Source organism: Lithobates pipiens, unplaced genomic scaffold, assembly GCF_037356315.1.
Source record: "Lithobates pipiens isolate NorthernLeopardFrog02 unplaced genomic scaffold, aLitPip1_a1.2 Scaffold_23, whole genome shotgun sequence".
In the NCBI taxonomy this organism is placed as follows: Eukaryota; Metazoa; Chordata; class Amphibia; order Anura; family Ranidae; genus Lithobates; species Lithobates pipiens.
In genome coordinates this window covers 96,111,844-96,124,995 of record NW_027507785.1, presented here as the reverse complement: position 1 = coordinate 96,124,995, position 13,152 = coordinate 96,111,844, and the positions used below count along the sequence as shown (strand labels likewise).

The window sequence follows — 13,152 nt, the reverse complement described above, 5'->3', positions numbered from 1 at the left end:
CACCGAGATACATAGCCGAGTGTACTTGGCTCGGCTCCGCTCACAGTCACTCCCAGGCCCGCCCTACGATGGACATAATACAGGGACTGGGCGTGACTGTAAGCCGAGCCGAGTACACCAGGTTACTCTTGGCTCCGCTCGGGACTGCGAGAGGACCCGAGAGCCGCCGAGATACACAGGACTCTGTATCTCCGCTGCGCCATTTTTAAACTTCAAGGCTACAAATGACAAGGCTACACTGACAAGGCTGCAAATTACACTGGACAAGGCTGCAGATGGATAGGCAAGGCTGCAGATGGACACTGATAAGGCTGCATTGATGGGCATTTAAATTAAAGTTTTTTCCTTAAACTTCCCTCCTAAACTTGGGGTGCGTGTTATGCGCCGATAAATACGGTAATGTATAGAAGGTAGGGCCCGAAAGTGACTCAAGCCCAGGGGCCCCCACCACCCTTAGTCCTGCCCTGGCTGTACCGGTACTTCCAAAGAAATCCACAACAACTTATCGCCTGGAGAGGGTTGTGGCAGGAAACTCACCTGCTTCTTGCAGCCCAAAGGTATTTGTACAGACTTGTCCATGATTGTGGATTCCTGTTTCCTTTCATGCTTGAAGGACTTTTTCAAGTGATTGATCAGAAAAGACAGAACAATTACAACCAATGTACTATGTATTTTGGAGCATCTGCAGGTACTGGAAGACATGAGATCGTCAAGACTGCCAAAGAGTTGGATCTTAAATTCAAACGAGTCTTTCATAAGCAAAGCTTGGGCCATCATTATAATGGACACAATGTTCCTAGTGCGGCCTGGAGAGGATTGTTTACACTTTCATGTCAGACTTTCGCATCCCTGGACTGGAAAGTGGCCCAGTGTTCCCGGGTACTACATTTAAAGGACTAATGTTATGAATATTTTATATTTATGCTGCTGCGCAAAGTGTTATTGATTGATGGTAATTACATATATCTACTTTTGGTTGCTGTACGGATATTAATTCTCATTATGCAATGTATATTTTGGTATTGGGCCTTGAGATGCCAGATAACCAGCACTGACCTTTGGGGAATATGGACTATGGAATTCTTGGACTGTAAGTAGATGTGCAATTATTTATGCCACTATTGCCTTAAAGGTATGTTATTTTAATACTAAGTAAAAGAAGCTGAATGTGTGTTATTTTAAGAGGATGCCTAAATATGGTGGAAGCAGGTAAGGAGGACCTGAGCATGGTTGGGTTGCAGGTGGCTGGATGGGTGTGGCTCATAATAGGCTACACTGAGGCTGGTGGACGAGATTCTAAATGTTAGGTACAAAGTGTAAACATGGTTGAGCAGGAGTAGTGATGGTTAGGGAAAGAAGCCCCAATCCTAGCAGGGAAAAAAGGACCTGATGGATCTTGCATCAGATGGCCTGGGCGCTATGTTCCATGGGCCCCAGGTGTTCAGCTGGACTTTTGGAGCCCTAACCTAAAAAAATACAAGGCCTTCTGACAGTAGAACTCCTCACAAGATAAGAGTTATTGTTGTTATGGGCTAGGGAGATGTGCACGTTAACAGAAGGTTAGAGTCTGTGGGGACTTTGAGACAGTTATGCCGTATACACATGGTCGGTGTGTGGGCTTTATCTGACTTTTTTTTTCTCGAAAATTCTGATGGACCTAGATATAGAACATGTTTTAAATCTTTCCAACGGAATCAATTCCTATTGTGAAAACCATCCGTCTGTATGCTGTTCCGACGGACCAAAAACGACACATGGACAGCTATTGGCTACTGGCTACTGAACTTCCTTTTTCTAGTCCCGTCGTACATGTTGTACGTCCCCGCTTTCAAGAAGCTTGGACTTTGGTGTAATTTTGTGTAGGCAAGACAGTTTCCGCGGAACTCCGTCTGAAAAACCGCCAGAGTTTATTCCGACAGAAAAAACGGTTGTGTGTACGCAGCATTACAGTTTAAATGGGTGGCTTCTGAATAGCCCTTTTTTTTTGCTATGCAGAGTGTCCACTTTGGGCACTGTGCTTATCAAACTGGACTTGACTATTGTTAAAGTGTATTTTGGTTAGTGCATATATGCGCAGCAAAAGCTGATATTTTGCTGTATACACATGTCCAGTTCCATTAACCCTGCTATTCTGAAAAAAAAAAAGGCATGATGCAATTTTTAGCCCAAGTATAGCTACTAATAGTCCATCAACTTTCGGAACATTTTCAAGATGATTGAATATGCAATTATTGCCATCTTTGTTATATGAATATATATGTTAATATATGTTTTTTTTCTGTTGTTGCTGCAGCAATTAACTATGAGTTCTAAGAAGTTCTCAGTTCCTGACCTGACCCAAGAGGAACAAGGTAAAACAACCATATTCTAAAGTGTGTGTTACTATTAATCTAGAGGGAAGGACATCTATGAACCTCTGCTATGACTTTCCTTTGACCACCATATGCTGTATGTAAACTCATGTCTTTTATTTTCATTTAGGATAGAGTAAGGAAGGGTTAGACCCTTTGTCAAGTTTTTGTTGCTGTTTAAATCCTTCCCTACTCTATTTATAACCTAAAAAGATTTTTATCTTTACATATACTGAACTTTAATGCTACGGATATAAACCTTATAAGGTAATATTCCTAAGATCAAACACAAAACCATGCCTGCTATCATGTTAGCCAAAGAAGCCTCTTATTTTGGGAGACGGTGGGTAAGTGCAGTTGTGGGACAAGGTCCTCTGGCACTCAAAATGAAGATACTACAGTACTTACCCCAGCTGAGTTCAGAGTAGATTAAACACCCATGCATCCACTGCCTACATAGTGCTTTTGGAGTTGTGACAGCTGATTTTCTCTCTGTGAGGCAGTTACATTAGCTGACAGCTGCACACTGTCGCCTCACGATCTTCTCTGTCAGTGCCGCTATCAGTGCTGCAATCAGTCCCCGTCAGTGCCGCAATCAGTGCCAATCAGTGCCGCAATCAGTGCCACAATCAGTGCTGCCCATCAGTGCCAATCAATGCTGTCAATGAGTGAAAATCAGTCCCGCTATCAGTGCCAATCAGTGCTGCCTATCAGTGCCAATCAATGCTGCCAATCAGTGCCCATCAGTGCTGCTATCAGTGCCACAATCAGTGCCACTATCAATTCCCATCAGTGCTGCCTATCAGTGCCTAGTAGGGGCCGCTATCAGTGCCAATCAGTGCTGCCCATCAGTGCCAATCAATGCTGCCAATCAGTGCCTATCAGTGCCAATCAATGCTGCCAATCAGTGCCCATCAGTGTTGCCTATTAGTGCCCATCAGTGCTGCTATCAGTGCCAATCAGTATTTGCCCATCAGTGCCAATCAATGCTGCCAATTAGTTCCCACACCACAAATAAAAGTACAGTGCTAACTTACTAATCAATAACTTAACAATAATGGTGGAAGCCTCTAATGTATGGAAATCTCAAACTTCAATATTACCACAATATCGGTCTCTGTAATACGTAACTTCACATTTAATACATATCAAACTGAAAAGACATAATAAATGAAATTTAGCAGGGATGGCGAAAACCCCTCTACAGATAATTGCAATACAAACTAATTTCAAGTGCAACAATCAAAATACATCCCTGGGAATTACAGACCAGTTAGCCTAACCTAAATAGTATGCAAGCTCTTGGAGGGGATGATAAGGGACTATATACAAGATTTTAGTAACGGGAACGGTATCATTAGCAGTGATTAGCATGGATTCATGAAGAATCATTCTTGCCAAACCAATCTATTAACCTTCTATGAGGAGGTGAGCTGCCATCTAGATAAAGAAAGGCCCGAAGACGTGGTGTATCTGGATTTTGCAAAAGCATTTGACACAGTTCCCCATAAACGTTTACTGTACAAAGTAAGGTCCATTAGCATGGACCATAGAGGGAGTACATGGATTGAAAACTGGCTACAAGGGCAAGTTCAGAGGGTGGAGATAAATGGGGAGTACTCGGAATGGTCAGGCGTAGGTAGTGGGGTCCCCCAGGGTTCTGTGCTGGGACCAATCCTATTTTTTGGGGTAAACAGTTCAATCTCTGTATTTGCGGACGATACTAAGCTAAGCAGGGCAATAACTTCTCCACAGATTGTGGAAACCTCGCAAAAAGATCTGAGCAAATTAATGGGATGGCAAATGAGGTTTAATGTAGAAAAATGTAAAATAATGCATTTGGGTGGCAAAGATATGAATGCAATCTACTCACTGGGGAAGAACCTCTGGGGGAATCTAGAATGGAAAAGGACCTGGGGGTCCTAGTAGATGATAGGATCTGCAATGGCATGTAATGCCAAGCTGCTGCTAACAAAGGAAACAGAATATTGGCATGCATCAAAAAGGGAATCAACTCCAGAGATAAAACGATAATTCTCCTGCTCTACAAGACTCTGGTCTGGCCGCACCTGGAGCATGCTGTCCAGTTCTGGGCACCAGTCCTCAGGAAGGATGTACTGGAAATGGAGTGAGTACAAAGAAGGGCAACAAAGCTAATAAAGGATCTGGAGGATATTGGTTATGAGGAAAGTTTGCGAGCACTGAACTTATTCTCTCTGGGGGAGAGACGTTTGAGAGGGGATATGATTTCAATTTATAAATACCATACTGGTGACCTCACACTAGGGATACAACTTTTTTGTGGAAGGGAGTTTAACAAGACACGTGGCCACTCATTAAAATTAGAAGAAAAGAGGTTTAACCTTAAACTACGTAGAGGGTTCTTTGCTGTAAGAGCAGCAAGGATGTGGAATTCCCTTCCACAGGCGGTGGTCTCAGCAGGGAGCATTGACAGTTTCAAAAAACTATTAGATAAGCACCTGAACAACAGCAATATACAGGGATATACAATGTAATACTGACATATAATCACACACATAGGTTGGACTTGATGGACTTGTGTCTTTTTTCAAACTCACCTACTATGTAATAACTTTTAAGTTAGGAGGTTCACACCATTATAGCACTTTGGAATTTTTATTTTTTTGATTGTTACACTTCATTTTATATGTTTTAGTTACTATTATAATGTGAATTATTGCACTTTAATTATTTTCCTCCACCCCAAACTCACTCATCCATGCCTTTGTGGACCTTACTTTGTGCACTGGTGAACAGTCATGTTGGAACAGAAGGATCATCCTCCAACTGTTTCCACAAAGTTGGGAACATGAAATTGTCCAAAATGTCTTGGTATGCTAACGCCTTAAGCGCTCCCTTCACTGGAACTAAGGGACCAAGCCTAACCCCTGAAGAACAACCCAATATCATAATCCCCCCTCCACTAAATGATTTGGACTAGTGTATAAAACAAGGTCCATTGACACATGGATGAGTGAGCTTGGGGTAGAGGAACTTAACTGGCCTGCAAATAGAACACTTTTGGGATGAATTAGAGCGGAGAGTGTGAGCCAGACCTTCCCGTCCAACATCAGTGCCTGACCTCACAAATGCTCTTCTGGAAGAATGGTTAAACATTCCCATAGACACACTCATAAACCTTGTGGACAGCCTTCCCAGAAGAGTTGAAGCTGTTATAGCTGCAAAGGGTGGGCCAACTCAATATTGAACTCTACGGACTAAGACTGGGATGCCATTAAACTTCATGTGTGTCCCAATAGTTTTGACAATATAGTGTGTTTGTGTGTGTGTGTGTGTGTGTGCGCGTGTGTGTGTGTATACACACACACACACACGCATGTGTGTTTTACCTCTGGGGTGCACACCCTAATGCAATTGGCTGCGCACGCCTATGCACCAGTGTGATGTAGTCGTTACCAGCCTGATAAAACATAATCTGGGGCATAAAGCTGTTTTTAACTTAATTGTAAATTATATTCTGAGGTGTCCCTTTTACAACATGTATAAAGGTACTATGATTATGTTTCTGCCATGAAGCATATTTTTAATGCACCACTGCAAAAAGAACAGAAATGTAAAACATTTACTTACCTATAGCAAAACAAATATAAAACATTAATAAAAAAAATCATTAAGGCTAATTTAGGGGCTAAAGTTTTGTTTAAAACATTTATTTTTTACAATTTATACATAACTGTAATTTATGAATGAAGACTAAAACTGTGGCCCTTCTTCATAAATGAATGAAGAGAAGAATGGATGAAAAGAAGGACTGAGTTCACACTGACAGCCCTGCTCCACAGATAAGACTGGGAAAGCAGCTTTCCCATTATAATGCTTTTGCACAGAGCAGTCCTGATCTTTTTTCTTCTGGGTCCCCGGCGTGCTCGCTCCCTAGCCACCCTGTCTGCGTCTATTGACACAGAACGGGCGGCTCGACCCCACCCCGCGCTCATTAGGCATAGCATTTGATTGACAGCAGTGGGAGCCAATCAATGCTATCAAGCTGCCCAGGCAGGAGGGAGACAGTGGCAAGAGCCACTGCTCTCATGCACATCGCTGGACTGGATTGGGCTCAGGTAAGTATGAGGGGGGCTGGGGGGGATTTTGCATCACATAAGGTTTTTACTTTAATGCATAATCCTTTGTCCTCTGTCCTTTGTCCTCTGTCCTTTGTCCTCTGTCCTTTGTCCTCTGTCCTTTGTCCTCTGCTTGCCTCCAAAGCTACTACAGTACAGGTCCTCTTTAAGTCTGGAGCAGTGGGTACAGGACTGAAGTTTAGGGTCCTCACCTTAAATATTGAACTGGGTGCCCTGGTGGTTAAGCTTTGCCACTGCTTGTGCCTGATCTTAGACACAACTTGCTCGATTACATGTTTACATGTATTTTAAAAATGTATTATTATGTGTCATTATGTGTTCATGTAAAATATGGTTTCTTACAGACATCTTTCACAATGCATTTGCTAAAGACCTTGAGAACCTCAAGACAAATGCAGCCATCAGCTCATCCTTCAGTGACATCTTTGTGACAATCTGCAAAATGCCTTCCCTCTCCATACTGGAAGATAAGGAAGCCCAAAATGTGAGTTGTCAGATCTTATTCTATACAAATAGGACACATCTTCTGAAAGTAGCAGGCCCTTTAATGGCGGCAGCATCTTGGTAATTGCTGACCTTGCAAGGACAGTCAGACAGATACAGTTTTGCTCACAAGTTTGCATACCCTGGCTGAAATGGTGAAATTTGGGCATTTATATTTAAAATATGACTAATCATGCCAAAAAACTGTCTTCTATTCAAGAATAGTGATCAAATGAAGCCATTTATTATCACACAGTTTGTTGGCTCCTTATAAAATCATAATGATAACAGAAATCACCGAAATGGCCCTGATCAAACATTTACATACCCTGGAATGTTTGGCCTTGGTAGAGATACAGAAGGCACACACAGGTTAAAATGGCTATTAAATGTTAATGTCCCACATTTGTGGATTTTTAAATTAGTGTCTGTGTATAAATAGTTAATGAGTTTGTTAGCTCTCACTTGGAATCCCTAAGCAGGCTAGACACTGAGCCAAGAGGAGGTAGAGAAGAACACTCAAAAGACCTGCATAACAAAATGATGGAACTTTATAAAGATGGAAAAGGATATAAAAAAATTATTAAGAATCTTTTTTTTCTTGAGCTACCTGACCTTGGCTTGGTATTAAGAGATCCCCCAAATTTTTCACTTCTTATTAAATGATTTAACAGTGCTGTCTGGCATATTCAAGGCTTTGGATATCCTTTTATATCCCTTTTCATCTTTGTAAAGTTTCATTACCTTGTTAGGCAGGTCTTTTGACTGTTCTTTTCTGCTCCCCATGGCTTAGTATCTAGCCTGCTTAGTGCATCCATGTGAGAGCTAACAAACTTAATGACTATTTATACACAGACACTAATTGCAATTTTAAAACTGATATAGAAATTTGTTTTTAAAAAAAAATAAATGTGGTGTATTTATTATAGCAAAAAGTAAATTTTTTTTTTGTTTATAGCACAAAAAATAAAAAACGCAGAGGTGATCAAATACCACCAAAAGAAAGCTCTATTTGTGGGAAAAAAGGGACGTCAAGTTTTTTTATGTATATAATCGCAGGACCACGCAATTGTCAGTTAAAGCGACGCAGTGCCGAATCGCAAAAAAATGCTCTGGTCATTAAGGGGGTAAAACCTTTCCGCGGCTGAAGTGGTTAATGACCTTACACAGGCCGGTCATCCTGGAAGACCCTTCAATGTGGCTGAATTAAAAAGCAATGTGAAAGACTCATTGACAGTTATCGCAAACACTTGATTGCAGTTGTTGCCACTAAGGGTGGCGCAACCAGTTATTAGGTTTAGGGGGCAATTACTTTTTCACATAAAGCCAGGCAGGTTTGGACGGCTTTTTTGCCTTAATAAATGAAACCATCATTTAAAAACTGCATTTTGTATTTACTCGGGTTATCTTTGTATAATAATAAAATTTGTTTGATGATCTGAGTCATTTAAGTGTGACAAATATGCAAAAAAAAAAAACTTTTTCACAGAATTGTACGAAACAGTTCAACATAGGAAAAATCAGAGGGCCTGTATTCACTTAATTTGACCAATTATGTTAAAAGAAAGTTCATTTTGAATACCCAGTCATGTGAAAATGCTTATCATTATTGCTTCACATTATTGGATAACTGAGATAAAAATTTACACAACTTTTTGAGTTAATTATTCTCAATGGTACTGGTAAATCAGCCCAAAAGTGTTTGCTTGAACAGTTGCTAATCGCATGGTAGTGTTATACTTTCTCCTGACCTCTTTCACTTTTGATGGTCAGCTGGCCTCTATGTAAATATGGCAGAATATATAAAGATTTGTACAAAAAAAACGAATTATTATGCCAAATAATATCATTACATGTAATAACTACCCACAGTTACCACAATGCAGTGTTTTCTGTGACACTAGAGCTCTTGCAATTCCTGTAAATGCTATACCCCATTATGACCATTAAGTACTGCGTAAACTGTTGGCGCTATATAAATCATGTATAATAATAATAATGACTGTTACATTCTGCAGCAACAATTGCTTTGTTTTTTATATATGTTTTGTTCTTTGTATGGCTAGAATGTCAATAAAACTTTATTGATCAATAAAGGGAATGTGTCACCAATAAATGAATGCTTGGACAGGCAGCAATTCAATGATTAAAGATATAAATATTTTTTTTTAATAGACTCTGTCAGCATCTTTAAAAGCCCAGTCCTAGTCAACAAAAAAATGTATAACCTCTGTCAGAATTTTATGAGCCCCTTAAGGCCAATACACACGATCAGACTTTTTGACAACAAACATGCAAATTAGCTGTTTTAAAGCAACATCCGACTGTGTGTACGCTCCATCGGACAAACTTTTTCGGTTTTCATCGGACTTTTGTTGGCTGTGCAAACGGACAAACTTTCTGGCAACAAAAGTCCGATGGAGCAAAGTCCAAACACGCATGCTCAGAACCAATGCAAAAGATCAGACAACAATACAGAAGTTGACTAAAGGTGGCGGTAAAGAGCAGAAAAACCACGTGATTTGGTGAAAGTTGGCTGAAAAAGTCCTGCCGTGTGTATGCAATACAGGTTCACGGCCGACGCCCTTTGTACAAAAATCCACGGGAAAGTTTTACAAAGTCTGATGGTGTGTACGAGGCTTTAGAGAGATATTCCCTAAATTCTACACCCATAAAAGAAATGAAGGGGGCAATGACATTTTTTTTTTTAATTTTTTAGCTTTCCCCACTAAATAAAAAATAAATTTTTGTTTTTGTCTGTGATCCCACTGAAGAGATTTCTTAACATATCTTTTTTTCTGGCAGTAAGTGGAGGTAAATCTCCCCTATAGGGACACAGAAAGTAGTAACAAAAAATGACCAAGTCTCTATCCCTTCCCTAGTGTTAGGCTTTACATTTTATGTGATGGTTCCTTCTTAATACTTTGCTTTGTATTGTAGATTCTTCAGTTGAGTGATCTACACAGCAAACGGGAGCATGTGCTGACTTGTGCAGATGAGAAAGATTCCAGAGCATTGGTGGTGTTTTACCTGTTACTACACGTGACTGATGAAACTACCTATAGAAAACTTCCCAGCAGCCAAGAAAATGGTATTTGTTTTAGATTCAGTTACTGTATTTTATGTCATAATATACTGTGTGGATTTTCCATTTACTTTCCAGTGTAAGAGGTGAGATTCCTGGTATTGCACTAACAATCCAGCAGAGTCCATTCTTCATTGAATTACCTTTTTTGATGTGCTGACCCTTTTCATTGTTGTCTCAGGGGAGAGACAACCTAGGAGGGGCAGAACAGTCCTGATAGCTTTAATATCCATTGCAAGATATTTAGTGACAACCAAAATTAAATACAACAGAATGACAATGTGCAAAGTAGAGTATCCCTTTGCATCGCATCAATTTAGAAATATTCTCAACTGTTGCCGCAGTGGAGTGACAGCTGATTTGTTGCTAAGGATTATTGCATCTTGTACAGCCTTGTTGATTTTTCCACTGCTCTATTGAATAAACTGTGATACTTGTGCAGTTCTGACATTAGCCCTTTAAGAAAAATAACCATCTGGTTGCTGACATATTTATAAATGGGTTGTAATTCTTCATGGTAGATAAGAAGATGGCACTGATTTCGAAGCTAAGAGACAAATACCTACCTTCATTAGAAAAAAAAGTAGCTGAAATATCACAAACTTTTACAAAACGCCATTCTCAAGGTAAGCTGGATCTAAAATTCTACTGTTGATCCTTGTGGTTTGCCTATTTGCCATGTTTCATAATGACTTTACCATAGAATCTGATGCTGCTTTTTTTTCTTTATCTGTAACCAAGAAGTAAAGGGCACTAGGGACAGTCTGTCATTATATATTATCTATACACCACATTGGAGTTCAAAACTGGTTAAATCTTTAGTGTGTCCTTCACATTGTACCATATTGAGCAGCACCTCCACCAAATGTCGAACTGAGCAGCTAACCAGACACTATGACTTCTAAATCATATGTAGAGCTACTCCCCCGAAGGAGCCGCTTAAGTATATTTGGTTCCGTACTCTGCCTCCCAAGCCCAAAAACAGTCCCAACCCCTCTGGCACACTTAATATGCAGTATTAGTGCAAAATATAGCAGTAGAAATGTGCGCTAAGAGAAAGATTATCCTTGCATTATTGATCATTCATAAGAATGCTCCTTACATTGGTGGTCAATGGGAAGAATCCCGCTCTTACAGATAATTAAAAGAATCATTGTTATCAGTGGTTACTTATCTGAGAGGCACAAATGGCTCAAGGAAACTCTAGTAATCTCTGGAGGAACCAGGGGTCAAGTCCTGGGGAAAAAAGTGTGGGAACTCCCACCCAAGATCCACTCCCCCACCAAAAAAAATAAAAAATGATACGCTTATATGCAGGAATGCTTTAAAAGTGGTATTTTTCATCCAATTTTCGTATTGTGTGTATGAAGCTTAACTCTTAGTACATAAAAAAACAATCCTCAATAAACATAAATATGGTAATTCTCTGAATAATCAGCATTCATTCAATTGTGCTTCCATGCAAATGTGAACATCATGTTCTGATCTTTATTGGGGAATGTTATTTTGTATATAGAGTGTTTTTGTGGTGAGTTTACACTTTTCATTGAACAGAGTTTGGATAACACAGGGTTAAACGGAAAGATCGTAAGTTAGCTGCACATTATCTGGACAGAATGCTTAGGGAGATAGTCATGTGTTCCTGCTTAGGAGATGTATGTTAGCTTGGGGGGCTGCAAACTCTGCAGGGCTCCAACACACACTCGCTGCTATTCCAACCCTTCACATATTTCCACATAAACTTCCCTCCTGGCATTAAACTTTGCCAGGTATTGTTCTCAGCTTACCACCCCAAACTGATGTTCCTCCCTCAGCTCACCTCTCTCCCTGCATGTCCTGTGAGCAGAATAGCTGTGCTCCTCCTCTGGGTTCTCTCATCATAAGGCACTGAAGATAGAGAAGGGGAAGATTCAGTGGAAAACACAGAGCAAGTATGCAGGAGACTGGGGGGAGGGGGGTGAGGAGACAGAAAATCAGGAGGGGCCAGCGGGGAGGAGAGCATCACAAGAGGTCTGACTAAATACAATCTCTTAGCAGCAGGGACCTGATCTACCCGTCAGCTAGCTGTGATTGACAGGTAGATCGAAGCGGAATCTGTCATGGGGCCCCCTACTGGCAATGCCTGAATGGTCAGGTGTGTGACACTTACTATTGCGAGCTGTGCCGGCAGATGCTGGTGTAGCACCTGCCACACAGCTTGCATACTTCAAAGTCTTGCAGGACATGGCTGCTAATGGGAACTGAGTTCCTGTTGTGGAAAAAGTACAGGAACTCCGTTCCTATGCGTTCCCGCAGGACTTGAGCCCTGGGAGGAACCATAGGATTCCATGGACCCATGGTTAATAAAAGCCACTCTGCAAGATGTATTCCCTCCATCTATTTGCCCATCAGGTGCCTCTGCTCTCCATTCTGCATTCTGTAAGAGGGTGGCACCATCTAAAAACAGAGAAGCTGATGTAGAGGAGGGGCAGTTGCATGATTTTATTCTGATGGGCTAATGGATGGAGAGAGTGAATCCAGTATATAAAGCCAGTCTGATCAAGTTTCTTGTTAACATAACATGGATAACATAGGCAAAGTCTGGCCTCCTATGATTTGGAGGTCATACTGTCTGATAATCTGCTCATTTTAATAGTTGGTTGAGGTTCCGCTCACTATATGGTGCAACATGAAGAACATACTGAAGGTTTAACCACTTCAGCTTGGGAAGGCCATTTTTTGGGACATGGCACTGGTTTAATTTAACTGACAATTGATCGGTCATGTGACGCTGTACCCACATACATTTATATCCTTTTTTTCCCACAAATTGAGCTTTCTTTTGGTGGTATTTGATCACCACTGCAGTTTACATTTTTTGCTCTATAAACGAAAAAAGACCAACAATTTTGAATTTTTTTTTTTTTTTTACTTTTTCCTGTAAAATATATCCAATAAAAAAGTGTAAAAAATATAATTTGTTGTATATGTATTCTGCTATATGTTTTGGTGAAAAAAAAAATTCCAATAAGCGTACAATGATTGGTTTGCGCAAGTTATATTGCTTACAAACTATAGGATATATTTATGGAATTTTTTATTTTTTTTATGGTTTTTACTAGTAATGGCGGTG

The 13,152-nt window shown here is 40.4% G+C and overlaps 1 protein-coding gene across 1 annotated transcript in view; it reads left to right on the top strand.

The window, feature by feature from the left end:
• Positions 1-13,152, top strand: part of TMEM40 (transmembrane protein 40) — a 61,988-nt gene that overhangs the window by 26,251 nt on the left and 22,585 nt on the right. Inside the window, exons 2-5 of the mRNA XM_077452081.1 lie at positions 2,294-2,351; positions 6,817-6,956; positions 9,896-10,046; positions 10,562-10,666. Coding sequence (XP_077308207.1) covers positions 2,303-2,351; positions 6,817-6,956; positions 9,896-10,046; positions 10,562-10,666 — 445 coding nt within the window. The 5' untranslated portion in view covers positions 2,294-2,302. The remainder of the gene's footprint in view (positions 1-2,293; positions 2,352-6,816; positions 6,957-9,895; positions 10,047-10,561; positions 10,667-13,152) is intronic.